General features: G+C 68.0%; 3 protein-coding genes across 5 annotated transcripts; 1 reads left to right on the top strand and 2 right to left on the bottom strand.

Annotated features, from left to right (window-relative positions):
• The first annotated feature begins 2,067 nt into the window (after positions 1 to 2,067).
• Positions 2,068 to 12,701, top strand: NR2F6 (nuclear receptor subfamily 2 group F member 6). The gene is made up of 4 exons (XM_074565553.1): positions 2,068 to 3,011; positions 6,917 to 7,011; positions 9,821 to 10,345; positions 10,906 to 12,701. Exons 1-4 carry the CDS (start codon positions 2,758 to 2,760, stop codon positions 11,178 to 11,180), a joined length of 1,149 nt encoding a protein of 382 aa, XP_074421654.1. The 5' UTR covers positions 2,068 to 2,757; the 3' UTR covers positions 11,181 to 12,701.
• Positions 12,702 to 13,456: 755 nt separating this feature from the next.
• Positions 13,457 to 23,384, bottom strand: OCLN (occludin). 3 transcript variants are annotated; one of them, XM_074565589.1, is made up of 9 exons: positions 23,060 to 23,384; positions 21,747 to 21,792; positions 20,552 to 21,340; positions 19,205 to 19,363; positions 16,793 to 16,956; positions 16,527 to 16,715; positions 15,856 to 16,027; positions 14,335 to 14,376; positions 13,457 to 14,172 (listed from the first exon to the last, which is right to left on the bottom strand). In XM_074565589.1, the coding sequence occupies exons 3-9, from the start codon at positions 21,296 to 21,298 to the stop codon at positions 14,071 to 14,073; spliced, it is 1,575 nt and encodes a 524-aa protein (XP_074421690.1). In that variant the 5' UTR covers positions 21,299 to 21,340; positions 21,747 to 21,792; positions 23,060 to 23,384; the 3' UTR covers positions 13,457 to 14,070. The 3 variants fall into 3 exon arrangements, with proteins under 3 accessions (XP_074421690.1, XP_074421692.1, XP_074421691.1); XM_074565591.1 differs by lacking the exon at positions 23,060 to 23,384 and adding an exon at positions 22,989 to 23,033; XM_074565590.1 differs by lacking the exon at positions 23,060 to 23,384 and adding an exon at positions 22,518 to 22,971.
• A 140-nt stretch (positions 23,385 to 23,524) lies between these two features.
• OCEL1 (occludin/ELL domain containing 1) lies at positions 23,525 to 26,161 on the bottom strand. Its single transcript, XM_074565592.1, has 5 exons — positions 26,082 to 26,161; positions 25,400 to 25,527; positions 24,848 to 25,011; positions 24,521 to 24,692; positions 23,525 to 24,023 (listed from the first exon to the last, which is right to left on the bottom strand). Exons 1-5 carry the CDS (start codon positions 26,092 to 26,094, stop codon positions 23,904 to 23,906), a joined length of 597 nt encoding a protein of 198 aa, XP_074421693.1. The 5' UTR covers positions 26,095 to 26,161; the 3' UTR covers positions 23,525 to 23,903.
• Positions 26,162 to 27,070: the final 909 nt, after the last annotated feature.

The following is a 27,070-nucleotide window of genomic DNA, read 5'->3' as shown; positions in this document are numbered from 1 at the left end:
CTGCCCCCCGTCCCCACGCTGGAGCCGGGTCCAACACCGAGCCCGGAAACCTCCCCGCGCCCCGGCGGGCGCCTCTGCCATGCCGGACCCTTCCCGGGGGCGTCGAGGCGGCGCGAAACGCGTCGGCGGCTCTTTCCCGGGGATTGCGGGGGGGGGGGGGGGCCCTTTTGTGCGGCGGAGTCAGCGGAGCAGCGCGAGGAAGGAGGAATTCCTCCGGAGATCAAACGCCTTGGGCCAACTGGACACCCGACGTCAAAACAAACCCGGCTCCCACCGCGGGGGCCGGGAGCCGCGCGGGGGGAGAAGATCCAATTTCCTCCTTTGTTCCTGGATTATTATTTTTTGCAGGGGGCGAGGAGGCGGGGGGGGGGGGAGCGGCAGGGAAAGGGCCATAAATCACGGCCTGACAGAAGAGAAAGGAGAAACGGGGCCGGTTGCAGGCGGGGGTGACCCTTCCCAGCCAGCCCCGCCGACCGCGGTAGCTCTGCGGCACCGTCCCTTGCCGGGCCGCCTCGGCGTGGCCGCGTTGGCAGGTACCCGGTGAGCAGAGATCCCTCCAGACAGGAGGAAATGGAGGTTTTATTTATGGCTGGAGCTGGAATCCATCCACTTCTGCTGCGCCCCTGCGCCAGCCTCGGTGCTTCGCTGGGGTTTTTGGTTTTTTGATTGTTTTTTGTTGTTGTTGTTGTTGGTGGTGGTGGTGTTTTGTTTTTTTTTTTATCCAGCCCCGTTTTGCTTCGCCTTTGCCTTTATCCCAGCGGAGAGCCCGGCCCCAACGCGTGGGTTGGGAATGCCAAGGACACAGCGGCACACGGCGCCGCGAAGGTGCCGGCAGCGTTGGCATCGCCGGCTGCTCCACTCGGCACCCGCATCCTCACCCAGCCCCAGTGGGGACCCCCGTGGGGACAAGGCACCCCGGGGGGGGGGGACACACAGGGGTGCATGGGGGGTACCCAGCCCTCCCGCGCCCCAGCTCCGTGCCCTGCCCGCTGGACTTTGCCCCCGAAGTCAAGGTGAAAGGCGCGCTGCCGGGAGACACCGGGGCCGCGGCGGCACGGCCGGGAGGAGAGTTTGGCCCCTGGGGTGAAAGGCGAAGGCAGGGCGATATCGCGGGGCTGCTCCCGGGTCGAGCACCTTTTCCGCACAGTTTATTTCTTCGTTAATGATTAACGGGGCGGCAGCAGGCAGGCGCTGCGCACCCCCAGCCGGCACCCCCAGCCCGTGCCAGGGCCGGCCGACGAGTTCCCGCGGGTCCGACTCCATTAACCACCTTACGAAGGGATTTTACGGGGCTGCGGGCGACCCCTCGCCGACCGCATCCAGCCCTTGGCCCCCGGTGGCACCCGAGGGACCCCCCGGGGTGGTGGCATTGCCCCAGCCCTCGTGCCCCACCACGAGATGGGGTGGGGGGGAGCCGCGGCCTCGTGCCGCTCGCGCTAATTAAAGATCCCGCTGGGGCTGTCGGCGAGAGGAGGGGATGGCCGATGCCGGCGGCTTGGCCGTGGGCCAGGCACGGGGGGGAAATGGCTTGCCATCCTCCCCCCGTGGCCCCCCGCAGCGCTGCAGCAGCGGGGGGGGCTCGGTCCCCGTCCCCCCCCGGGGGGACCACCACCCACCCGGGCGGTGAATTTGCCCGTTGCCGCGTCCTGCAGCTCAGAGGTCACTTGCTGGGGGTGGGGGGAGGACAACGACACGGGGACAAGGACCGCAGCCATAACCGCGGCCTGCGGCGTGGCCCTGCACCCCGGTCCCCGGGGGCCAGCGAAGGGCTCTGGTCCCCGAAGGGCATCGGGCGGGTGGGAGTGGGGGGGGGGGGGGGCCACCTCCAGCCACCTCCGCTCGCCAAAAGGCTCCATGGCATCGCCCTGCCCGTACCGGGCACCACACCGGGCTACCGCAACCGGCACCGCAACCGGTACCACCGGCCCACGGAGCCGCCCGCCCCATCCCCGGGCTGGGGGGCGGCGGGGGCGGCCCGGTGCGGCGGGGCCGGGGCCGGGGCAGGACCCGGCGGGCGGCGAGCGGAAGGGGAGGAGGACGGGGAGGAGCATCCAGGGCGGCCACCGCGGCAGCGGCTGAACTTTGCTCTTTCGCGGGAGGCGGGGAGAGCCCCGGGGCTCGGCGGAGCGGGTCCCGCCGGACCCGGACCGGGCTGCATGCAGCGGCGGCGGCGGCGGGGCCCGTAGGGGCGAGGGCGGGCCGGGGCAGCGCCGCCTCCTCCTCCTCCTCATCATCCTCCTCCTCCTCCTCCTCCTTCCCTGCCGGTGCCGCGGAGCGGAGGAGCCACCGGGGGCGGGCAGCGGCGGCCCCCGCATGCGGCCGAGCCCCGGGGCCGCCGCCGCCGCCGCCGCCGCGCCCGGAGCCGCCGCGCCCCGCGGGGGGATGCGCCCCGCCGGGCCCCGCTCCCGCCGCCGCAAAGTTTCCGCGGGGCCCCCCCGGTAACCGGGGAGGGGGTGGGGGGGTGGGGAAAAGGAGGGAGGGAGACCCTGGGGTCGGGGGGTGGCGGGGGGGGTGGGAAAACAAACAAAAAAAAAAAAAACAAAAAAAACCCGAACCAAAAAAAAAACCCCAAACTATAAAAATCCCAAACCGGCCGCCACCCACCCCCCCCCCTCCCCGAAAAAAAAAAAAAAAACAAAAAAAAAAACCAACAAACCAAAACCCAAAACTTGCTGAACTCGTTCCGGGAGGCGCCGGTCGCCGCGCACCGCTCCATGCGGCGGCGGGGCCGGCGCTGAGCCCCGGGGCCGCGGAGCCATGGCCATGGTGGCCGGCGGCTGGGGCGAGCCCAACGGCGGCGGCGGCGGCGGCGGCGGCGGGGAGGAGGCGGCGTCCCCGGCGGGCGGCGGCAGCGACGCGGAGCACGGCGAGGAGGAGCGGGCCGGGGCGGCGGTGGACTGCGTGGTGTGCGGGGACAAGTCCAGCGGGAAACACTACGGCGTCTTCACCTGCGAGGGCTGCAAGAGCTTCTTCAAGCGCAGCATCCGCAGGAACCTCAGCTACACCTGCAGGTAGGGATCGGGGCCGGGGCGGGGGGGGGGGGGAGGACGGGGACCGGAGTCGGGGGGGAACGGTGGGGCACCGGGGGTGGCAGAGCCCTGGCACGGTTGCAGCTCTAAGGGTTGCCCCCGGTGCAGGCTCCCTGGTGGGCCCTGGTTTGGCACACCGGTGGCCCTTGGTTCAGGCTCCCTGGTGGCCCTTGGTTCGGCTCCCCGGTGGCCACCAGTTCAGGCTCCCCGGTGGTCCTTGATTTAGTACCCCAGTGGCCCTTGGTTCGGCACCCTGGTGGCCCTTGGTTTGGCACCCCGGTGGCCACCAGTTCAGGCTCCCCGGTGGTCCTTGATTTAGTACCCCAGTGGCCCTTGGTTCAGCACCCTGGTGGCCCTTGGTTTGGCACCCCGGTGGCCACCAGTTCAGGCTCCCCGGTGGTCCTTGATTTAGTACCCCAGTGGCCCTTGGTTTGGCACCCTGGTGGCCCTTGGTTTGGCACCCTGGTGGCCACCAGTTCAGGCTCCCTGGTGGTTCTTGATTTAGTACCCCAGTGGCCCTTGGTTTGGCACCCCGGTGGCCACCAGTTCAGGCTCCCTGGTGGTCCTTGATTTAGTACCCCAGTGGCCCTTGGTTTGGCATCCTGGTGGCCCCCACTTCAGGCTCCCTGGTGGCCCTTGGTTTGGCACCCCGGTGGCCCTTGGTTCGGCACCCTGGTGGCCGCCAGTTCAGGCACTCTGGTGGTCCCTGGTGCAGCACCCCAGTGGCCCCCAGTGCAGGTCCCCAGCCGTGGCTGCGCGCTGGCCCCCGTGCAGCACTGTTGGGGTCCCTGCACGCTCTGCAGCCCCTCTGCCCGGCGCATTCCCAGCCCCGCGGGGACGGATGCCCTGGCCGCCTCATCCCCTGGGCCGCGGGGCACAGCCGGTGTCCGGCTCCTCGTCATCACCCGGAGCTGCTCCGGCATTAATTGCCGTTCCAGGCTAATGCCTGAAAACGCGTCGTGGCTGTGAGTCACTTCGGTCACGGCCGCTCTACCCGGAGAAAGCACCAGTGCGGCAGCGGGTATAATTTTAACCGGAGATGTCAACAGCCCGGCGTCCTGCGGCTCTGGGGAGATGCCGGGGAGAGGGGCTGCAGTGTGTGTCCCCCCCTCCCCAGCCTCAGGCCCACCAGCAGGACCAGGATACGACCCCTGCGAAGTTTGGAGCTGGAAATAACTCCGGAGTTTTCCGTTGGGCTGGAACGGAGCGTGGGGCTGGCTGGCGGGCGTGGGGGACCCCGGCTCTGGGCTGTCCCCGGGGGGGCGGTGGGGGGGTATAGGGGTATATATAGGGGCTCTCTCGCAGCTCTGGATCCACGTGCGGGCGCCTCCAGCAGCGTTTCCTAACCCAGGGAGGATGGCACCCACATCCCGGCCGTGGGCACCCCCCAGCCAGGCTGGGGACGGGGCACCCCAGCTCCGCACCCCGCTTTCTCCCCATCCGAAGGCCTGGGGGGGGGGGTGGGGGGTGTCGGCTGCTTTGAGCTTCATCTGAGAGGCGTCGGGAAGGGAAGGGGCAGCGCCGCTGCGGCGGCGGGAGCCGTCTCCGAGCCGCTTTGCTCTCGTTTGGGCGGCCTAGATTCGTCCTCCCCCGTGCGCAGCATCTCCTCTTCCCGGCAGCTCCCGGCACCGGCGTTGCCGGGTCCTGGCTGACGTCAGCCCCAGCCGCTGGTGGCCGTGGAGCGGGGCCCCGGAGCTGCCGGCCTGGGGCAGGGTTCGGTTCCCGTTAGCCCCCGGTTCCTCCCCATCGCCCGCCGTGGGTGTGGGTGCAGCCCGCGCGTCGCCCGCCCTGCCTCAGTTTCCCCATCGGAGCGGCGGACTCAGCCGAGCGGCTGCTCGAGATGAATGATTTGAAGATGGGGGGAGTACAGGCGGCTTTGGAGAAATTCCCGTTTCCTGGAACAAAGGAAAAGGCCAAATCGGGGCTCCCCGGGAGAGGGACGGACTCTGCATCCCAGATGCCCGGTGCGGGGGGCGATGGAGGGGCTTCTCCCGGGCTGCGAGCATCCCAGATTTTATCCTGTGCTTCTCACTGCTATCCGGGCACCTGCTTCAGGTGTTTTGGGTTTCCCCCCCCAGCCCCGTTTATGCTGGGAATTGAGTCGGTGCGGTGGAAAATCATTGGTTTTTCCAAGTAGGGAGTAAGTGTTGGAGGGGCCGGGAACAATGCACCCCCGGCAGCCCTGGCATCTGCTTTGTTCCAGGAGTCAAAAGCAGCATCGAGCCCAGATTGCTCTAATTTGAATATTAAAAGTGAGTTGGATTCAGTTTAGTTCTTGCACTAAATAATTACATGTTCTAATTACATAATTAGCACAGTGTACGCCTTTTGTATTCTCACGGTTTCCCAGCTCCGCTGCAGCCTATCAGTTGGGAAACTCGCTACGAGCCGCTAGAAAACTGAGAGGAGGGGCTTTTTTTTGGGGGGGGGGGCCCGGTTCTTGGTGCTGGGGCCGGTGCGCCGAGGCCACGGTGAGGGTCACCCAGGACCCCCCCACACACACCCCGGCAGCGGGTGGCAGGAGCTTTGGCCCCCACCGCGGCGCAGGCGGCTGATGAAGATGTAATCTGACGGGGTTGGGGGTTTTTTTTTTCTTTTTTGGTTTTTTTTTTTCTTTTTTGGTTTTTTTTTTTTTTTTGATTAGCTATCGCTCGCTCTTCCGCCGGCGTTAACTTTTTATCAGCCGCGCGTTTTCGCCAATGCGCTCAGCGCAGCGGTGATGTTCGGGGGTGAATTAATTCCGGTTTGAGCGCGGCGGGAATCCCTGCCTGGCTCGCCTCTGGAGTCGTGTAGGGATGAGGAGATTCGTGTCGGGATTCCCAGGCAGAGCCCAGCCGCCGCCGGTGTGGCCCGGCCCTGCCTGCGCTTCCCTCCTGCTTTTTACGCCTTAATTTATCCCTGTTTTGCTGATAAACCCCCTTTTTCCCCCCTTTCCCGCAGCCCTTCGGGTGGGATGCGAGCGCCCGGTGTCACCCGTGCCTGCTGCGACCCTCGGGACGGCGTCATTCCCTCGGGAGGGCGAATGTCCCGTGGGGACAGGGGGACGGGGACGGGGGGGGGCGGTTTGGACGCTACCGAAGGCATCGGGGAACGTCTCTCGCAGCCTGTCCCAGCGCCTCGCTCCCCGCGCTGCCGCAGGAGCAGGGCTCGGGGGCTGCCTTCGGTGGTGGCCACGTGGTGCGGGGCTACCCGGTGCCCGCAGCTCCTTGCCCCGGGGGTGGGCATGACCCCCCCCTTGCAGGCTGCGATGCTGCTGGGGTCAGGGGGGGAAAGCATCCCCCCGGCCGGTGCAGACCCCGCGCCGGGGTTGGGGACACGGACACCGCTGCTCCGGTGTCACCAATTTTTGCTTTGCCGCACTCGCCGCGTCCCGTCGAGGCCAGAGCGGAGCACGGAGGGTGCGGGGCCGTGTCACCGCCACGGGGGACACACGGGGCAGCCCCGGCCTCGTAGGAAATAGTTTAAATTCCTCACGCATCTGGCTGGGAGGCCGGGGGGCTGCTCCGATGCTTCCCCCCCTCCTCCCCTCCCCAGCATGCCGGGACGCGGGGCGTCGCACCCCGGCACCCGTCCCTGCGTGTCCCCGAGGGTGGCAGCCTCGTGTCCCGGGGGTCTCTCGGGTTTTCCTCCAGCCCTGGGCATCGCTGGCACGGCGAACTGGCAGCCCCTGCGGTAGGGAATCGCTCTGTTTCCATAGCATCGGAGCGCCTGTGTCTGCACGCCGCGGCCGGCGTGGCACAGCCGGCACCGAGGGGGCCGCGCTGGGAGGCGAAGGGCTTTTTAGGGGGGAAAGTGGGTGAAGGAGGGGCTGGGTGGGGTGCAGGGACCCCCGGCGGCATCGCGTCCCTCCTCCCCGGCACCTCATCTGCCCCCGCTCCTGCCCGCAGGTCCAACCGTGACTGCCAGATCGACCAGCATCACCGCAACCAATGCCAGTACTGCCGCCTGAAGAAGTGCTTCCGCGTGGGCATGAGGAAGGAAGGTAACGGCCGACGCCACAGGGATGGGGACGGTTCCGGGGGGGTCCCGGTGAACCCCGTTGCCACAGTGGGGGGACTGCTGCGGTGCCAGACGAGGGCTCCCGGTACTGCCAGTGCCCACACTGGTCCTGGTGCTCCCGGTGCTCCCAATGCTGCCGATGCCTGCGCTGCTCCCAGTGCTCCCGGTGCCCACGCTGCTCCCAGTGCTCCCGGTGCTGCCGATGCCCATGCGGCTCCCGGTGCTGCCGGTGCCTGCACTGCTCCCGGTGCTGCCGGTGCCCACATTGCTCCCAGTGCTCCCGGTGCTGCTAGTGCCCTCACTGCTCCTGGTGCTCCCAGTACGGCTGATGCCTGCACTGCTCCCAGTGCTCCTGGTGCTCCCGGTGCCCACGCTGCTCCCAGTGCTCCCAGTGCTCCTGGTGCTGCCGATGCCCACGCGGCTCCCGGTGCTGCCAGTGCTGCCGGTGCCCGCGTTGCTCCCAGTGCTCCCAGTGCTGCCGATGCCCACATGGCTGCCGGTGCTGCCAGTGCCCTCACTGCTCCTGGTGCTCCCAGTACTGCCAATGCCTGTGCTGCTCCCAGTGCTCCTGGTGCTCCCGGTGCTCCTGGCACTGCCGATGTCCGCACTGCTCCCAGTACTGCCAGCGCCCGCACTGCTCCCAGTGCTCCCGGTGCTGCCGATGCCCACATGGCTCCCGGTGCTGCCAGTGCCCTCACTGTTCCTGGTGCTCCCAGTACTGCTGGTGCCTGCGCTGATCCCAGCGCTCCCAGTGCTGCCAGTGCCCACGTGGCTCCTGGTGCTGCTGGTGCCCTCACTGCTCCCGGTGCTCCCAGTGCTCCCAGTACTGCCGATGCCTGTGCTGCTCCCAGTGCTCCTGTTGCTCCCGGTGCTCCTGGCACTGCCGGTGCCTGCGCTGTTCCCAGTGCTCCTGGTGCTCCCAGTGCTCCTGGTGCTGCCGATGCCTGTGCTGCTCCCAGTGCTCCTGTTGCTCCCGGTGCTCCTGGCGCTGCCAGTGCCTGCGCTGTTCCCAGTGCTCCTGGTGCTCCCAGTGCTGCCGATGCCCATGCTGCTCTCACTGCAGCCAGACGCTCTCCCATTTCTCCCAGAACCCTTTTTGCATCAAAAACACCCTTTTTGCCCCCCATCCTTTTTCTTTTTTTTTTTCCTTTTTTTTCCCCCTTTCCTCCTCGAACGGCCCTGGGTGCCGGTGGTGCAGGTGGTGTTTGTTTGGAAAAGCCGGAGCCTTGAGCTGATAAGGTGACACACCTGGAGCGGGGACAGCCCCGGTGGCCCAGGCGTTGGGATGAGCTCCGGAGCCGTGCAAATCCCCGGGGTGCTCTGAGCTCCCTCCCCATCGCCCGGGGTGCGGGGGGGGGGGGGGCGGAAAAGAACCCCACATTCTTCCCAGGCTGCTGCAAAGGGGACGAAGGGTTTAGCCCCAAATCTCCAGTCCCATCGTGGGGACAGAGGGACGGAGGTGCCGCGGGGATGGGGCTGCGCAGCGGCAGGTGGCATTAATGCGAGGAGCAAATGGGGGGAGGTGGGGGGGGGAAGGATACTGGAAGCAGGACAGTAATTCCCTCCTTTCCCGAGGAGTCGAGATGGCATTATTGCCACTTAGCATGATTTAGAGCTCTCATTTAAGTGGCTCATGAACAGCCCATAAATTAATTACTAGGGACTGAGCAAATAGTGGGCGCTAATGGGAGGGGGGTGGGGGTGGGGGGGGCGGGGAGGGGGGGGAAGCTGAAAAATGGCTCTCCCTGAATGCAATTAGGAGGGGGAGTGCCCCAGGGTTAACGACGCTTCCAAGATGGACGTTTTATTTGCAAATAAATGATTGCCGCCGTGCGATGACCTTGGGTAGCGATCGCCCTGCTCTGCTGCAGCTGGTGCTGGGGGGGGGACACACACACACACACACACAACGTGGTGCTGGTGGGGCACCCGGTTGGCACGGCGTGGCCGGAGCTCCTTACGGAGGAGGAGGTGGCACGGATGGGCACGGTGCTGGGTCCTTGTGGAGGAGGAGGTGGCACGGTGCTGGGTCCTTGCCCAGGAGGAGGTGGCACCGATGGGCACGGTGGCACGGTGCTGGGTCTTTGCAGAGGAGGAGGTGGCACGGTGCTGGGTCCTTGCCCGGGAAGAGGTGGCATGAATCGGCACAGTGCTGGGTCCTTGCCCAGGAAGAGGTGGCACCGATGGGCATGGTGGCATGGTGCTGGGTCCTTGAAGAGGAGGAGGTGGCACCGATGGGCACGGTGCTGGGTCCTTGCCTAGGAAGAGGTGGCACTGATGGGCACGGTGGCACGGTGCTGGGTCCTTGCAGAGGAGGTGGCACCGATGGGCACGGTGGCACGGTGCTGGGTCCTTGTGGAGGAGGAGGTGGCATGGATGGGCACAGTGCTGGGTCCTTGCCCAGGAGGAGGTGGCACCGATGGGCACGGTGGCACGGTGCTGGGTCCTTGCAAAGGAGGCAATGGCACAGACGCCATCCCACCCCGGCTGCCGGTGGGAGGCCATGGCCAAGCCGTGGCGCTGGGAGCTGCTGGTGAATCACCGGGACGTTAAACAGCTCGGCGTGGCTCTGGCAGGCAGCTCGCCGGCGGGCGCAGCGGGCGGCACGTGCCGCCTCCCTCTCCCCGAGCGCCTGAAAACCACCCGTTGTTCCTTGGGGTGGCGGGATTTGGGGATGCCGGGTGGGGAGAGGGAGCATCCCCCTCCTTCCTCGCCCTGCCGGGGGCAGAGGGAACGGGATGGGGGATGCAGGAGCAGTCAGACACCTTCTCTCCTTCCCTCCCTCCCCGCAGCCGTGCAGCGGGGCCGGATCCCCCCCACCCACTCCAGCACCAGCCCCAACACCATGCCCAGCGGGGAATACTTCAACGGGCAGCCGGTGTCGGAGCTCATCTCGCAACTGCTGCGGGCTGAGCCGTACCCCGCCGCCCGCTACGGCTCCCAGTACGCCCAGCAGGGCAGCGTCATGGGCATCGACAACATCTGCGAGCTGGCCGCCCGCCTCCTCTTCAGCACGGTGGAATGGGCCCGGAATATCCCCTTCTTTCCCGAGCTGCCCGTCTCCGACCAAGTCGCCCTGCTGCGGCTCAGCTGGAGCGAGCTCTTCGTCCTCAACGCGGCGCAGTCGGCGCTGCCGCTGCACATGGCCCCGCTGCTGGCCGCCGCCGGCTTCCACGCCTCCCCCATGTCGGCCGACCGCGTCGTCTCCTTCATGGACCAGATCCGCATCTTCCAGGATCAGGTGGAGAAGCTCAACCGGCTCCAGGTGGACTCGGCCGAGTACAGCTGCCTCAAAGCCATCGCGCTCTTCACGCCGGGTAGGTCGGTGCCGCCACCGGGCTCCGTCCCCATCCCCGTCCCATGGAGCTGGGAGCCCCCAGGGAGCATCTGGCCCCCATTTCCCTCGGGGTTTGGGGTCCAGAGAGCATCGTGTGGCTCTCGGAGGGGTGGAAAAGGGTCCTCGTGCCCCGGCGCTTCTCCACCGTGGTTTGCAACATCCCAACTTGTCCGCCCGGGCACAGGGCTGCGCTTCCCCGGGACAATGGGAATGAGACCTACAGTAACACAAATACCACTGTGTGCTGGCGGGGGGGTGTGGGGGGGTCCTGGGGAGCCCCATCCCTTGGTCCATCCATGCTTATCTCGTGCTGCAGAGGTGCCCGGTCCTTCTTAGCAGGGAGGAGCAGCAGCAGTCCCAGCCGGGGTCTCACACCGTGCTGCAGCCGCCCGCATCCCTCATTCCGCGAGGAGCGCGGCCGGGCGGGAGCGTGGCCATGGCAGAGAGGGGCTGGGGGTGGTGGTGGTGGTGGGGTGTCACTGGGGTTATTGGGGGATTTCCAACCGCTGACCCCTCTCCATCCCATCATCCCTCCCGCAGACGCCTGCGGCCTCTCGGACCCGGCGCACGTGGAGAGCTTGCAGGAGAAGGCGCAGGTGGCCCTGACGGAGTACGTGCGGTCGCAGTACCCCTCGCAGCCCCAGCGGTTCGGCCGGCTCCTGCTGCGGCTGCCGGCTCTCCGGGCCGTGCCGGCCGCCCTCATCTCCCAACTCTTCTTCATGAGGCTGGTGGGGAAGACGCCCATCGAAACACTAATCAGGGACATGCTGCTGTCTGGGAGCACCTTCAACTGGCCCTACGGGACGGGGCAGTAGGGGACAGAGCCTCTTCCCCACCCCAGGGACACCCCGGGGACACCCAGCAGCCGGACCCGCATTCCCTCCAGCGCCCTGAGACGGTGCCATCCCTGGGGAGCCCCGAACTGTGCCGCCCCCCCGGGTCCCGCAGCGCTCTCGGAGCTCGTCCGCCTGCCGCTGCTCCCCTCCCCCCCCCACCCAAAAGCAGGGGGGTCATGGCGGCGGCGGCGGCATCCTCAACCCCAAGGTACGGGCTGTGCCACTGCTGTCGGACACCCAACTTTCGTACCCCCGGGAAGCGGAGCTGCCTGGACTCCCCCACCCTGCATCCCCCAGGGACCTTGGAGCATCCCCTGGGGCTGGTCCCTTGTTCTGCGCCCCCCCCCCGCCCCCGCCAGCCCCCGTCGGAGCCGGGCTGGAGCCCTGGCGGGGAGGGGGGACACCGTCCTCTGGTTGCCCCTCCAAATCTGAATTTCAGATGGCCGGAGGCTCGGACAGGAGGAATGGGAGCGGGGGGGCAGGGGGGCTGTGCAGAGCCATCCTCTGGGGTGTCCTGCTGCGGGACCCCCTGCCTTTACCCACCCCCCCCCCCCCCCACTCCAAGTCCTGGCAATGGTGGAAAAAGGGTCATTTTAAAGCCCCTTTGTGCCCTGCCCAGGGGCTGCCGCGGCCGGGGCCGTATCCAGCCTCCAGGACTGAAGTGCTGAGCTCGGAGCAGCCCCTTTTTTTTGGGGACCAGGCTCCTCCATGCCTGGTCCTAGCCGCCGCCCCCACTCCCCCCTCCCCCCCCCGGCACCTTCTGCTGAAGCGTCTCTGCTGTCGGGGCAAGGTGGGGGGGACGCAGGAGGAGATGGGGGGGGGGACACCGGGGCCGTGCACCGCGCAGGGTGCAAACCAGACGGTCCTTTTTTTTGGGTGCTGCGCAGCACCCAGCCCCCTCCCCGCTGCCTCGCTTGGTGCTTTGACACCCCCCCCCCCGGGGTCTGGATCCAGCACCCCCATGGGGGGGAGGTGGGTGCCAGCACACCCCCCCCCGCCCCACGCTCGCCATGTTCCTGTGCCTCACGATTATTTTTTTTAAGCCAGATTTTGGGGGAGAGGATGACTTTTTGCCGGGGGGGGGGGGGGGGGGCGGCGTGGGTTGGGGGTGGCACCAAAATCTGGCTGCAAAGGGGGTGATGCTGCTGGGGGGGGGGTGGGGGGGGGTGGAGCGGGGGAGGGTGTCCCCAGGGCTGAGCTGTGCTGGATGAAGGGACATATTGGAACGGGGCGGGGGGACACACCCCGTGGCCTCTGATCCCGTGACGATGGTCCTGCCGGCGTGGGATGGGGGTGGGGGGGGGTGGGGGGCATAGGGTGTCACCCCCCCACACACACCCCCCCCAGGACTCTGCTGCTCAGGGGTATCCCCCGCGCAAACAGACGGAGGCAGGATGAAGGCGGGGAACGTGTCGTTTAGATTGATTCGCTGAAAATATAATCCTTGTTCGATGATACTCAAGAAATTAACGGACGTCAATAAAAAGATGTTTCTTACAAGGCCGGGGGAGCTGCTGGGGCTTGGTGGGGGGGGGGAGTTGGAGGGGGGCAAGGGGCTTATCCTGCAGCGATGCTGGAGCCCACCCCAGGCTGAAAGGGGAAGATGAAGCAGAGTGGGAGATACAGTGTCCCGTCCCCCCCCCAAAAAAAAATTAAGCGCCCCCTCACCCCGCAATAAGGCACCTAAAATTGGATGGTTTTTTTTTTGGAAATCCTGGGTATTTTGGGGCCGGGGCGGGAGGGTGGGTGGCTGGGAGTCCCTTGGGAATAAATCCTGTGGTCTGCGGGGGAAGGACTGGATCAGGGGAGAAAATGGGGAGAAATGCCGGGGCCGGGGGGGGGGGGGATTTGGGGTTCCCCTCCAAGATGAGGGGTTGGGAGGTGCCTGTCCCCACCTCCCGTAGTGAGATTTTGGGGTCCTGCCCATGGTGAAGGGAGGGGGGTGCTGGGTTTGCCCTGGGTGGGTGGGATGCTGGTGGGGCTGGGCAGCGGCAGCAAGCCCGGGGTGGGGGGGTGGATGCGGGGGGGGGGGGGGAGTCCAGTGCAGGGTCCGGGCTGTTTTGGGGAGGGGGACGCAGCCGTTTCTCACAGCACACGCGAGGCTGGGCGTGCAGGATCCATGCGGGACCCCCCTCCAGGATTCCGGCTCTACAGGGACCAGGATGCGCCGTGGCCGTGCCAGGGTGGGAATATGGGGATGCTCCCCGGGGCGGGGGTACCGCTGCCACACAGGGCCCCTTTCACACCGACACCGCTTTAAAATCAATAGATACAGTTTATTTTTTTTAAAAAAAAGAGAAAAAATAATAATAATTACACAGTTTCAGCCAGTTCCTTATAAAATATCGCCCCTGCCCAGGGCTGCTCCCCAAAAGGCAGCCCCTGGGGCTTGGGGTGTGGGGGGGGGATATGTGGGGCTCTGTCCCCGCCCCCGGCCAGTGCCCGGCCGAGGGATGCTCTGGCACATCCCTGCCGGCACCGGGCTGCGGACACGTTTTGGTACCCGGATCACGGTGCCGGCGGGGGCTGCACCCCCTCCCCAAACATATTTACAGCAGCGGGAGGGGACCCGCAGCCCCCGGGATAGGGGATGGGAAGGCACGGAGTGGGGGGGGGGGCACACACCGGGGGGGTTGTTTGGGGGGGGGGGGGGAGGTCTTGGTCCAGCAGCCCCCTCCAGCCGCACGCCCTTGGCACCGACGTCGTGGGGTGGGCTTGAATCGCGGGTTTCTTTTGGTTTTTTTTTATACAAAGGTCCAAAATGCACCAAAGTCTTTGGCGGGGGTGGGTGGGGGGCCGCTTGTGCCCATCCTGCCGTGGTGGTGGGGAGCAGGGTGGGCGGGGGGGGGGGGGGGGTGTGTGTCACGGGCTACCCCCGCACCTTGTCGTAGTCGCTCACCATCCGCTTGATGTGGAAGAGTTTGTTGCGCAGGGTTTTGGTCTCCAGCTTCTTCGTCTGGTAGTCGGGGCTCTGCAAGGCCAGCACCGGACCCGCCTCAGCCGCGGGGGCCACGGGGAGGGGGTGACGGTTTTCACCACCACCCCCCCCCCCCACTCCCACCCACCCCACCCCGAGATGCATCGCACCAGCCCAGCCCCACGTCAGCTGGAAAGGGAGACTCCGCACACTCACCCGCTTGAGGTCCTTCAGCCTGTTGTACTCCTCTGCCACGTCCTGCCAAGGGAGCCGGGGGTTGGGGGGGGTCACAATGGGGGCCACGCTGGGGGGGGGTGTCCCATGGGGACGAGCAGTGACCAGCACCCCTGGTGCCCTGCAGCATCCCTCGTGCCCCACAACATCCCTCGTGCCCCGCAACAGCTATCCCCGATGCTCCACAGCGTCCCCGATGCCCTGCGGTGTCCCCAACGCCCTGCAGCATCCGTCCCTGATGCCCCGCAGCATCCATCCCTGATGCCCCGCAGCATCCCAGGGCCCCACAGCATCCATCCCTGATGCCCCGCAGCATCCCAGGGCCCCACAGCATCCATCCCTGATGCCCCACCCCACAACAGCCATCCCTGATGCTCTGTAGTGACCCTGATGCCCCACAGCATTCCTGATGCCCTGCAGTGTCCCCAACGCCCTGCAGCATCTGTCCCCAATGCCCCGCAGCACCCCAGTGCCCCTCAACACCTATCCCAGATGCCCCACAGCATCCCAGTGCCCCGCAGCATCCATCCCTGATGCCCCACAACCGCCATCCCCGATGCCCTGTAGTGTCCATGGTACCCTACAGCATCCCTGATGCCCTGCAGCGTCCCCACTGCCCTGCAGCATCCATCCCAGATGCTCCACAGCATCCATCCCCGATTCTCTACAGCATCCCCAACGCCCCACAGGTCCATCCCAGATGCTCCACAGCATCCCAATGCCCCCAGCACCCTAGATGCTCCACAGCATCCATCCCCAATGCCCAGCTGCAGCCCTGATGCCCCACAACAGCCATCCCCGATGCCCTGTAGTGTCCATGGTACCCTACAGCATCCCTGATGCCCTGCAGCGTCCCCACTGCCCTGCAGCATCCTTCCCAGATGCTCCACAGCATCCATCCCCTCGATGCCCTGCAGCGTCCCAGTGGCCTCACAGCATCCCCAGTGCCCCACAGCATCCCTCCCCGATGCCCCCATAGCATCCACCCCAAATGCTCCACAGCATCGCAGTGCCCCACAGCATCCATCCCTGATGCCCCACAACAGCCATCCCTGGTGTCCTGTAGTGTCCCCAGTGCCCTGCAGCATTCATCCCTGATGCTCAATAGCATCCATCTCCAATGCCCCACATCATCCCCAATGCCCCACAACATCCATTCCAGATGCCCCACAGCATCCCCGATGCCCCACAACATCCATCCCTGATGCCCCACAGCATCCCCCATGCCCTGCAGCTTCCCCGATGCCCCGTGGCATCCACCCCTGATGCCCCACAGCATCCACCTCCTGATGCCCTGCAGTGTCCCAGTGGCCTCACAGCATCCCCAATGCCCCACAGCATCCCTCCCCGATGCCCCCATAGCATCCACCCCAATGCCCCACGGCATCCATCCCAGATGCTCCACAGCATCCATCCCCAATGCCCCCACAGCATCCACCCCCCAATACCCCGCAGTGTCCCGGTAGCCCCCCAGCGTCCCTGTGGTCCCCGGAGAGCCCTGACCTGGTACTGGGGACTGTCCTCGGAGATGCTGTCGAGCTGTTTGCTGAGCTGGTTGAGGCGGTCGTTGACGCCGTCCATCTCAGCGCAGAGCTGCTTGTAGCGCTTCAGGTCCGTGTCGAACTCCTGCTTGTACTTCTGGCGGGTGCCGTCCGAGGTGATGGGGGGGTAGAGGCTGCGGGAGAGGGGCAGGGTCACAGAATCACAGAACGGCCGGGGTGGGAAGGGACCTCTGGAGACCATCTCCTCCAGAGCAGGGTCACCCACAGCAGGTGGCACAGGAACGCGTCCAGGCGGGGTTGGGATGTCTCCAGAGACGGAGACTCCCCCACCTCTCTGGGCAGCCTGTGCCAGGGCTCTGCCACCCTCACAGCAAAGAAGTTCCTCCTCATGCTTAGGTGGAACTTCCCATGGTCACGTTTGTGCCCGTTACCCCTTGTCCTGTCCCCGGGCACCACTGAGAAGAGCCTGGCCCCATCCTCCTGACACCCCCCCTTTCAGTATTTCTAAGCCTTGATAAGATCCCCCCTCAGTTGTCTTTTTCCCGGCTAAAAAGCCCCAAATTCCTCAGCCTTTCCTCATCAGAGAGGTGTTCCAGTCCCCTCTGGGGTCAGACCCTGGAGGGGTGGCTCTGGGTGCAGGGGGGGGGTCTCCCAGGGGTTCCCCCCCCTCACCTGGCCCACTGGTCCCGGTCCCGCTCGTCGCCGGACTCCACGGCCGTGGTGTAGTCGGTCTCGTACTGCGACTCGTCCAGCTCGGGGTTACGGCGGCGCCGGCGGCCGCGGCGGGCGGGGGGTTTGGTGGGCTGCTCCCGCACCTTCTCCTCCGCCGGGCTGGGGGTGACGCCCCGGTCGGGCTGGTCGCTGCAAGGGACACGGGGACATCAGCCAGCTCGGCACGGGGTGGGACGGCTGCCCAGGGTCCCCTCATGGCCACTCACCCCCGGCTGCTGTAGGTCCCGGAGGGGTAGTAGCCGTTCGGGGGGGGGTAGCTGTAGGAAGGGGGGCTGTAGGGCGGCGCGGTGATGGGGCTCGTCGGCTTCTCCGAGTAGGCGAGCGTGGCCGTCTCGTCCTGCACGCTGGCCCCGTCCGCCACGTTCTTCACCTGGAAGCGGGGGGGAGGGAAGAGACGCTCAGCCGTGTGCCGGGACGGTGGGGACACTCGCCCGCCCCCGAGCGGGGCACGGCCCATGGCCCCAGGAATACGGGGACACCCGTCTCCCTTCCATGGGGCCGGAGAAATCCCGGAGCAGCCCGGGAGTCCCGGCAGGGGACGGGCAGGGATGGGGACAGGCTGGGGGGGACGAGCCCTGGCAGAGCTGCAGTGGGTTTAGGGAGGGCAGGGGGGGGCGCGAGGGATGGGGGAGCCCCCACGGGTGGCCAGAGCAGCGTCTGGGGAGGGGGCTCCCATCAGGACACCGGCACAGACGGACACACAGCATGGAGGGGGGGTTGTGACACCCCCCAGGCTTTATCACCCCCTGGCCCAGGACCCCCCGCTGCTGCCCCGGCCCGGCCTGGGCTCCTCAAGGAGGACGTGGGGCCGGAGGGACAGACGTCCATCCGTCCGTCCGTCCCTCCCTCCCCCTTCCTTCCTGGCCTTTGTGGGCTGTTTGTGCGGAAGCCGGTCCCTGCCGGGGATGGTGGCCCTGGGGACGGCAGCTGCCAGCTCCAGCTGGGAAAGCCACTTCCTCCGGAGCTTCCCCCCCGCTACGCACACCCCAGCTAATGAAGACATCGTTAATTGGGGGCTCCTCTGCCTGCCGGGGCCACCAGGTGAGACGGCCAGCAGCCGCCACCAGCGTGGGGACAGCCACGTCCCCGTGTGCCGCACCGGGAGGGTGGCAGCGGCTCCCGCCAGCTCGAAGGTCACCCCTTTATCTCGGTCCCGACCATAAACAGGGAACGAGACGTCTCCAGGGAGGGTTTCACACCCCCGGTACCTCCCCACCGAGTGGGGATGTGTCACCGGTGGGTGCAGGGGATGGTGACGCCCCCCCAGAGGGGCAGGTGAGGGTGAGGGGCAGCCCGGGAGCGTGGGGTGCTGCCCCTTCCCTCCCTCCCCCTCCAGCCCGTCCCGGTGCAGGAAATGCTTTACAAGGGAGGGACTTTTACCAAAAATAAATAAACCAGAACAAAGGTATTTCTGCAAAATGAAAAATAAATATTAGACCTGCAGACAGAGGGAGGCGTGGGGACGCCGGCACGGCCCGGAGCCGAGCTTTCCGGGGCTCGAGGGCGACTGTTGTGCCCGACCCCGGCTTCGCATTGAAGGGTTGAGATAAACGTGATAAACATCATCGCTGCGGGCTCCGGTGGGGAGCCCAGTGTCCGAGCACCCCCGGCGTCCCCCGGTCGCACAGGGCTGGGGACGGGGACAGGGATGCAGCCCCCCCCCACGCAGCGGTCCGTGGCTGCCCACTATCCCAGCTCCTCGGCAGGGGCACGGCAGCACCCCCAGAGCCATGGGGCAGGGGTGGATTTTATCCCCATGGGATGCCTCAGACTCCCCACACCTTCCCCAGGCACCGGCTCCAGCGGAGAATCCGGCTCGGGGAGCTGCAGAGCGAGGACGGGACGGGGCACGTCCCTGCACGCAGTGGGGCCAGGCCGGGACCGGGGGCCACGGGGGGCCGAGCCGATGCGTCCCCAGCATCCCCCACCAAGGGACAACTCTCCTCCGAAGCCCGAACGGTGCCCGTTCAGTTGCTGCACCCCACAGCAGCGGGGTGGCACGGCCCCACGCAGCCGGGTTAATCATTGCCCAGACCGAAACCACACGCGGCGTCGATGGGCAGCGTCCCATGGCCGGCGTCCCCGGGCACGGGGCGAGCAAAGGGGAGAGGACCCGGAGCCTCGCCGTTGCGCTCCTGGCGCCCGGCCCATCAGATCCCACCCTTGTTTGTCTTTCAGGGAGTCCGGGACCAGCTCACCCGGCTTGGCACCACGCTGCCGGGGAACGGTACCCGGCTGGGAAAAGCCACGGCGCCCTAAACGGGGTGCCGGGGAGGGGACGCGGGCGAGCGCCGGGCACCGCGGCGCACCGGCGGCGATAACACCGCACCCCGGCGGCGCGCAAACACGCCGGGACCAGGCACCAGGGTGGCACAAATGGGGCAAAAAGAGGCTCGTGGCACGAAGCCAGCCCCGGCCGGGTTGGGCACAGCCCCGGTGCTGGCAGGAGCCCGGGGGTCCCCGCGCAGCCCCCGTGCTCACCCCGGCACATCCCGGCCCAGCGCTACCCCACTGATGAAGGGCAGCAGGGAGGATGCTCAGCGGGGAGGTGGGGGAAATTTCTGCCCCCCGCCCCCCCTGGGTACCCACCGGCACCCCCGGCCCGCGGTCCCACTCACCCACTCCTCCACGTTGGGACCCTCCTGGACCACCGGCACCTTGTCCCAGTAGATGTTGGGTTTCCCGTACTTCCAGATCTTGCTCCGCGTCTTGTGAGCGAAGAAGCAGATGAGGCAGAGGAGGATGACGATGAGGAACCCGCAGACGATGGCCACGGCCTGGAGGGACGGAGGGAGCGGGGTTGGGGAGGGGGGAGGTCAGTCTCAGCGTGGGGGTCCCGCGGGGCTGCGCAGACCCCGTCCTAGGGGTCCGGGGACCCCCGAACTCCCTGGGCTGAGCCGGAATTGCTCCCCCATCCCCAAATTATCCCAATGTTGGACACCCCGCCATGGTGGGGGGAGATGAGCAGGACAGCCCCCCCATACACACCTGGGCAGTCCATCGGGGGTTCGAGAGCTTTTGGGGCCAGCTCAAGCAATTTGGGGGGGGGGGGGGGTGTGGGGTGTGATTTTCGGTGATTTTCCCACGGGTACAGGACAAACGTGGGGCTCAGGGAGCAGCAGGGAGCTGGCAGCCGCCGGCACCTCCGTGCGGCACCCCGACCCCCGGCTGGGCCACGGGCCACCTCTCGCACCCCGAATGGCTTCCCACCAGCCAGAATCCCGGCCGCCGCACCAAAATCGGGGGCCGGGCGCGGACGGATTAGGCCAGGCTCGGAACGGGGAGCAGCGCGGGTGCTGCGGCTCCCCCCGCGCAGGGCGAAGGAATGCGGCACGGCCGGCACGGCCGGATGGGAACCGGCAGCGCCAGTCCCAGCCCATGTGCCACAGCAGGATCCCCCCGCCGGCCCCAGCCGAAACCGGGGCTGAGGGACCTTGTTTTGAAGGATCTCGCTGCCCCACTGACCCCTTGGGGTCCCCCAGCCCGGCCGGGGTGCTCGGGGAGGGCTGGCACCCAGCTGGCACCCTGACCCCCGCACCCATCCCCGCACCTCAGCCCCGAGTCACAGCCCGCCCCTGCCCCAACCTTCTTCAAACACCTTTTACGACCGGGGAGACCAAAGTACCAGATACCGGGTCTTGCGCCGGGGCGACAACCCCGAACCCCTCCCCGAAACTCCCCCGGCACTGGCAGCCGGCTCATCCCGGTTCCTCCCGCACGCCGGCAAAGAGCCAGGCTGGGATCCCGCACCAGTAGCCACCCCCCCGCCCTCTCTGGTCACGGAACAGCCACCAGAAACATTAAAGATGGAGGGGAAAACGCCGTTCGGCTGGAGACCCATCCCAAGGGCAGGACGCGGGTCACCGACGCTCTCCCTCCCGTGCTCAGCATCACGTTTGAAGGGGGTTTGGCCCAAAAAAGGTGTGTGGGGGGGTGTTCTGGCGGGAGCTGGGGTGCACCCTCACCTCCTGGGGGTCCACGGTGCAGTAGTGGTAGAGGTACTGGTTCATGTAGGTGCTGCCGCTGTACACCTGGCTGCACATGGTCAGCAAGGGGTTGTAGTAGTAGCTGCCCGTCATCTGCGCCTGGGGGTTGACCCCCACGATGTAGACGATGGAGGCGATGAGCATGACGAAGGCCAGCACGGCGCAGACCACGATGACCACCAGGTAGAAGCGCCGGGAGCGGGAGCTGCTGGATTTGCTGAGGCTGGCGACGAAGAGCCCCAGCTGGGTCAGGAAGCAGAGCACGGCCATGGCGATCATGAAGCCGTTGGCCGCCCGCGGGTTGGTGACCCCGCCGTAGTAGCTCCCGTAACCGTAGCCGTAGTTCAACCCGCTGCCGTAGTAGCCGGAGCCGTAGAAGCCCCCCAGCCCATTGCCGTAAAGCCCCCCGAAGCCGTAGCCGTACTCCCAGGCCAGGGTGGAGGCCACGCAGGCGAAGATGGCGATGCAGAGGAGGATGACTATGGCTTCCAGGATCCTCACCACGCCGGGCGGCGAGGTCCACTTGTAGAAGTGCTGCGGCACGTCCTCGATGTAGTAGGAGCCCGGCGGGGGCGAGCGGGCGTCGTAGTCGTAATCGCCCGTGGGGGGGCCGTAGCCCGTGGGGGACCCATAGCCCGTGGGGGGGCCATAGCCTGTGGGGGACCCATAGCCCGTGGGGGACCCATAGCCCGTGGGGGGGCCATCATAGGACTTCTTGCTGAACATGGCGGTGGTGGGGTCCAGCGGGGGTGGTCGGCGTTGGAGAGCCTGGCGGGGAGATGGAAGGAGCCGTCGGTGTACCGGGAGGTGCCGGCACCGGCGCTGCGGCTGTGCGAGGCGGCACGGCCGGGTTTTCCACGTCTCCGCACGCCCGGTGGGGACTTTGGTCCCCCCGTCACCAGCCCAACGGCACCGTCAACAACCGCCCGCCCGTGCCCGGCACCACGCCACCGCCGCTCGTGGGGAAACTGAGGCACGGGGAGGGAGGAGAAGTGACTCACCAGCATCTCCCGGCAAAAGCTGCCAGGTCGCGTCCCCGCTCTGCCCCACGCACGAGGTCCCACCACACCGGCCCCGGCCACCCCCCCGCCCCCGGCCCCCCGACCGTGGCCGCCAGACACCGCCTGAATGAATTGGATTGTTTAAATTCTAATTAAAACAGAAAACCTCTTACCCGAGGCTAGCGCTAACCCCGAGGGTTCCTCCGTAAGCAGATCTGGCTGGATTAGAAAAATAATAATAAATAATAATAACACAGGGCACATTAACACCTCCCAGTGAAAAGCTGCGAAGCGGTTTTCAAAAATTTGGGTTTTTAAAAAAAAAAAAAAAAAAAAAAATCGATACAGAGACACCCCCCCCACCCCCCACGATGTGAAGACCCCGCAGTGGGGAGCAGCGCGGGGGAAACCTGAACCCTCCCGGGAAACCCAACCCGGAGGCGATGGGGCTCAGTGGGCAGGATCGGGCCCCTGGGGGGCGGAGGAGGGGGGGGGGTTGGCCCTCCTTGACCTGCAGCAACGGTGGGCACCAGGTCCTGGGGGTCCGCAGAGGCCTGGGGCGGCACCTCCCCGGGGTGCCCAAGCCAAACCCCCCCCCATTTCTGGGGGTCCCGACCTCCCCCCGTAATTCTCCGGACGCACCGATCCCAGTGGGATTAACCCCCGCGGCCTGACCCCTCCTCACCCCACCGGAGACCCCCACCCGAGCGGCTGCCGGGACACGGCAGCGTTGGGGACCCCCCCCGCCCCCGAGCGGGGTTGGGGGGGGGTCTCGGGCTCCCGGAGCCGTAACCCGGGGTGCAGCGACCCGGAGCCCCGCGGTGCCGGCGGGGAGGACACGGCAACGGGGGGCCGCGGGGGTCCCTTCCCCGCTGCGGGGGCACCGGGCGGGCAGAGCGACCCCCGGCCCCGCTCCCCCGGGAGGAGCCGCCGCCGCCTCTCACCTTCCACCTGCCGGGGCTGCGGCTCCGGGAGCCCCGGTGCCAGTGGGGACCCCGGTGGGGCTCCCAGTGGGGTCCCGGTGCCGCTGGAGACCCCAGCGAGGGCGCCGGTACCGTTGGGGACCCCGGTGGGGATCCTGGTGCCGGTGCCCGTCGGGACCTCGGTACCGGTGGGGACCCCGGTGCCGGTGGGAACCTCAGTAGGGACCCAGGTGCCGCTGGGGATCCCGGTACCGGTGGAGACCCCGGTGCCGACCCTGGTGCCGGTGGGGAATCCCGGTGGGGACCCCGGTGCCGCTGAGGACCCCCGTAGTGAAGCCGATGCCGGTGGGGATCCCGGTACCGGTGGGGACCTCGGTAGGGACCCGGTGCCGGTGGGGACGCCGGTGCGCGCAGGGGGGGGCGGGGAAGGACGGACCCCCCGGTGCGCGGCGGGTGAGCGGGGACCCCCCGCCCCGGTGCGCCCTCCCGTACCGGGAGCCCGCTCGTCCCCCGGTGCCGGTGCCGGTACCGGGAGGGGTCCCGTCCGCCGCGGAGCCACTCACCTGCCGGCGCCTCCGCCTCTTTGTTCACCTTAAAATGGCAGCCGGGCTCGGCGGCTCGGCGGCGGCCGGGCGCTGCTGGAGACCGGCCCCGGCCCGGCCCCGGTTTCCGCCTCCGGGGAGGGGTGGGAGGGGGCGGGGGGGAAGCCCCGGGGGCCGCCCCCGCCGCCGGCTGGCAGCCCCGTAGCCCGGCCGGCCCCGTCCCGGCGCCTCCGGGGCGGGGGGGGGGGGGGGCTCGGTTACATCGGACGGGGTGAACTCAGGGGGAGCCCGGAGCCGCGGGGCGGGGGGGGACACACACGACACCCCCGGGGTCCCTCAGGGGGCTTTGGGGTGGGGGCTCTGCTTGGGGACGGGAGTGTCCCACGGGTGCTGGGGTGGGACGCGTCTCCCAGCTGCCTCCCCGGCGCTGCGGGTGCCCCCGGCTGCGCATGAAGACACCCCCCCCCCCCCTAAAAAAAAAATAAAAACCATCACCGTGTTTTATTAAAACCAGTTCTGGCAACTTCTGCAGCTGCACCCGCCGCCCCGGCGGGGGGCTGGTCCCAAGTTGGCACGGGGTGAAGTGGGGGCACAGGCAGGGCCTGGCTCCCACGCGGGGATCCCGGGGCGGCTCCCGGGGGACCCCGAGGCCAGGAGGCCCCCCCGGGGCACGGAGCACCCAGGGAACCCCGACGCCAGCAGCACGAGGAGCCTGCGGGTTTACTCTCCGTGCGACGGCTGGGTGGGCACCGGGCGCTTCCCCGCAGCATCGCCACCCCCCTTCCCCAGTCCCCAGCACCCAGCCCCTGGGGTCCCCCCCGGGGGTCACCGTCCCCCCGGCGTCGGGGCCGGCCGCTGCGCAGGCTCAGAAGTAGACGGCGCTGTCGCGGGCGTCGCGGTCGTACTCCTGGATCCGCGCCTTGATGTGCGTCAGCTTCTGCTTCAGGTATTGGCAGCGCTGCTGCTTCTCCAGGAAGGCCGAATCCTGCCGGCCGCACCGCGCTCAGCCGCGGAGGCTGTGGGCTGGCAGCCCCCCAGGCTCCCCAGCACGGGGAACAGACCCTGAGCCCTTCCCCTGCTCACCCTCCTCTTCCTCACGTACTTGCCCTAGAGGTGGGCCACCCTGCTCCCACCCTGCGGGGCAGAAAGACGCGTCCCGGGGGCTCAGCAGGGCCCTAATGAGGCAGCCAGAGCTAATGAGCCCGGGCGGGGGCTTGGGGGCAGCCGGTGAAAACCTCACCCGGGGCGTAGCCGAGAAATGCCGCCACTCGCTCGTTTTCCAGCAGCTGCCGGGTGCCTTCGAGCCCGCACCTCTCAGCCGCAGGAGCCGGGGTGTCTGCATGTCCCCTCCTGTCCCCAACACCCGCTGCAGCCCCCCCCCGGGCTCATCCCCAGTCCCCGCAGAGACCGGCCAACTCATCACACCCAACGTTGCTCGCTAAACACGCGCTGCCCGCAACAGGCGCCCACCGAGGGACCCACCGTCCTGCCCGCGGCGTGCCGGGGCTGCCGGCCCATCGCCGCCTCCGGCTCCCGGAGCCCCCGCCGTGCCGTGCGGACCTCCCTGAGCAGCTCCGTGTATTCCGCCAGCTGGTCCTGGAAGACGCCCTTGTAGCCCTCCCGCTGCCGGGGGCTCCGGATGGCCGGGTACTTTCTGCACCGCCACGAAGCCACGAGGCTCAGGGTGCGGGAGGGAGAGCCCCGGTGCCCCCCACGCACCCAGGACCCTCGCGGTTGGGTGCCGTGGGTCCCCAGGGCTGTGTGACACCCCGTCCCGTAGCCATCCCCATCCCCGTGGGAGTCACTTACACCACGTAGTCTGGGACACCATGTGGCCACGGTGCCAGCCCGGGGGGGACAGTCCTGGCCCCCGGTTTCTTCCCTTCCTCGGTGGGGGGGACCCTCCTCGGGGGTCTCCCCGATGGCACCACCTCGTCCTCGAAGACGACGTGCCTGGCTCGGGCTGGCGGAGCCTTCGGGACACAAGGGAGGGCCATGAGGCTGCACGACCACCGAACCGGAGAGGGGCACTGGGGTGGGGGGGCGGGGGGAGACCACCCGGGGCTGTCCCCACTCCCAGTGACGGCGGGACTCCCGGCAACCTCCCGGTGTTTCTGGGCCACCTTGCGCCTCCACATCTGGAGGGACGGGTGAGGAAGAGGAAGATGGCCAGGAGGCTGATGCCGGCGAGGCGGGGGCCATGGCACAGCCCTGGGGGGACAGCAGTGAGCAGCCAGGCCAGGCTGCCCCCCCCCCCCGGACCCCCTGGCCCCCCCCAGCCACGACTTCACGGAGGCAAAGTGGGGCTGAACTCCCCCAGCCCAGCCGGGGGGCTCAGCACCCCTGTGCCCCGCTCCGTACCCAGCAGCCCCGGCTCTCTGATGGGGCGGGGGGGCTCGGCCAGCGGCTCCCGGAGGTTTTGGGGTGACGGGGGTCCCTCGGATGCACCTGGGGGCTGCTCCGCTTCCCAGCCTCTGGGCCGAGCCCCGCTGGAGGAGAAGCCCCGGGATGAGCAGAGACGAGGGCAACCCCCCCCCCCCAGCAAGACGGCTCGGGCGGGGGCGTTACCAGCCCTCTCCGCGTGCCTCAGTTTCCCCCGCAGGGCACACTCGCAGCCTGCCCCCGAGCCACCATCCCCCCCCCCCCCACCCCGGGGATTTACAGGTGGCCACCGAGACGGGGACCCAGCGGCGAGCTCCGACTGCGCCCTGGGGGTGTCACCTCCCGCTGCACGAACCGCGGCTGCCACCCCGTCCTTGTCCCCGACGAGGGCCCGGGCTGGAAATGCCCGTGGGTGACTGGGAGAGCTCCCAGTGCCCAGCTGGGCAGGAGCAGGGACCTGCTGGAGCCCCTCCGGGCAGGAAGAGGGGAAGGGTGTCCCCACGGCATCGCTCCCGGCCGTCCCCCGCCACCGCCACCGCCACCACCACCACGGACCCCGCGGGTGCTGCCGGACTGGTGTCAAGCAGACCAGCCCCGCTGTGCCACCCCTGGGCCCTGCGTCCCTGTGCCAGCGTCCCCGAGCCCCCGCCACCGGCGTTACCTGCCCGTCTCATGGCGGGAGGTGGCCCTGGGGCTCACGGCGATGTCCCTCGGCCACTGGCCGCCACCGCTGCCGGCCACCGACAGGCACCAGCGGTTAAATATTAACAGCAACGCGCCGCCCCGACGCGCAGCACGGGGCCCTGCGTGGGCAGGATCCATCCCCTGCCCCCCCCCGCCCCGGGGTCCCACACAGCCCCCCCCTCCTCCCCCTGCCACCCGGTGCCCACCGACGGCCGCATCCTGCACCGGGCCCCGGTTTTGGCTTCGTGAAGGGCTGGGGCTGAGCAGCACCGACATCCCGGGATGCTCCGAGCCTGTCCCCATCACCCCCCCTCAACATCCCCTATCCCCCCCCCAAACCTGCCCCAGTGCCAGCAAGCGGCAGTGGGGGGGGCTGCGAGCTCCCAGCCCTCCCCAGTGCACCCCCCTGGGGGGGGTTTGGAGCCCCCACGTCAGCCTCATCCTCCCCCTGCGAGGTCCCCAGGGCGGGGGGAGCCTCCGCAGCGAGGGGAGCTGCAACGACCCCCCCCCCCCCACCGAGCATCCCCCCACCTCCCCCCGCCCAGGGACCCCATCCCGCTGCCGCGAGCAGAGAGCGACGCGTCCAGTTCAGCCTCCTTTAATGTGCGCCTCAGCCCACCCCCCCCCCCCCCCAAAACGGCCCCCCCCCAACGCCAAGGGTCCCGGCTGGGGAACAGGATCGGCCCCCCAGGGGGTCCTGGCAGAGGGTCCTTGTCCGCCCCCCCCTCCCCGCGGTGGCAGGGGGCTGGGCTGAATATTGCATCCAAGAATCTCACAGCGCTTTACAATGGCCGGTACCGCGGTGTGTCCCCCCCCGCCCCTCCCACCCCCCCCCCACCCCCATTTTACAGATGGGGGAAACTGAGGCACAGAGAGGTGACGTGACTTCGCCAAGGTCACTTCGTGGCAGAGCCAGGAACAGAGCCCCCCCTCCCTCCCCCCAAAAAATCCTCAACCCCTGGGGCT

This window comes from Larus michahellis, chromosome 23 (genome assembly GCF_964199755.1).
Source record: "Larus michahellis chromosome 23, bLarMic1.1, whole genome shotgun sequence".
In the NCBI taxonomy this organism is placed as follows: Eukaryota; Metazoa; Chordata; class Aves; order Charadriiformes; family Laridae; genus Larus; species Larus michahellis.
The sequence above is the reverse complement of the archived record's forward strand: the minus strand, read 5'-3'. Positions and strand labels throughout refer to the sequence as shown.

Bases quoted from the DNA above. Each gene is read 5' to 3' on its own strand.
- NR2F6 (XM_074565553.1), top strand. From the start codon at position 2,758: ATGGCCATGGTGGCCGGCGGCTGGGGCGAGCCCAACGGCGGCGGCGGC. The intron at 7,012-9,820 runs GTAACGGCCGAC...CCCTCCCCGCAG, and splicing joins CGTGGGCATGAGGAAGGAAG to CCGTGCAGCGGGGCCGGATC. The intron at 10,346-10,905 runs GTAGGTCGGTGC...TCCCTCCCGCAG, and splicing joins CATCGCGCTCTTCACGCCGG to ACGCCTGCGGCCTCTCGGAC.
- OCLN (XM_074565589.1), bottom strand. From the start codon at position 21,298: ATGTTCAGCAAGAAGTCCTATGATGGCCCCCCCACGGGCTATGGGTCC. The intron at 19,364-20,551 runs GTGAGGGTGCAC...CCGTCCCTCCAG, and splicing joins GCACCGTGGACCCCCAGGAG to GCCGTGGCCATCGTCTGCGG. The intron at 16,028-16,526 runs GTGAGGGGGGGG...CCTCTCCCGCAG, and splicing joins GACCGGGACCAGTGGGCCAG to CCTCTACCCCCCCATCACCT.
- OCEL1 (XM_074565592.1), bottom strand. The intron at 25,012-25,399 runs GTACGGAGCGGG...TGTGTCCCGAAG, and splicing joins CAGAGAGCCGGGGCTGCTGG to GCTCCGCCAGCCCGAGCCAG. The intron at 24,693-24,847 runs GTAAGTGACTCC...GTGGCGGTGCAG, and splicing joins GGTGTCCCAGACTACGTGGT to AAAGTACCCGGCCATCCGGA.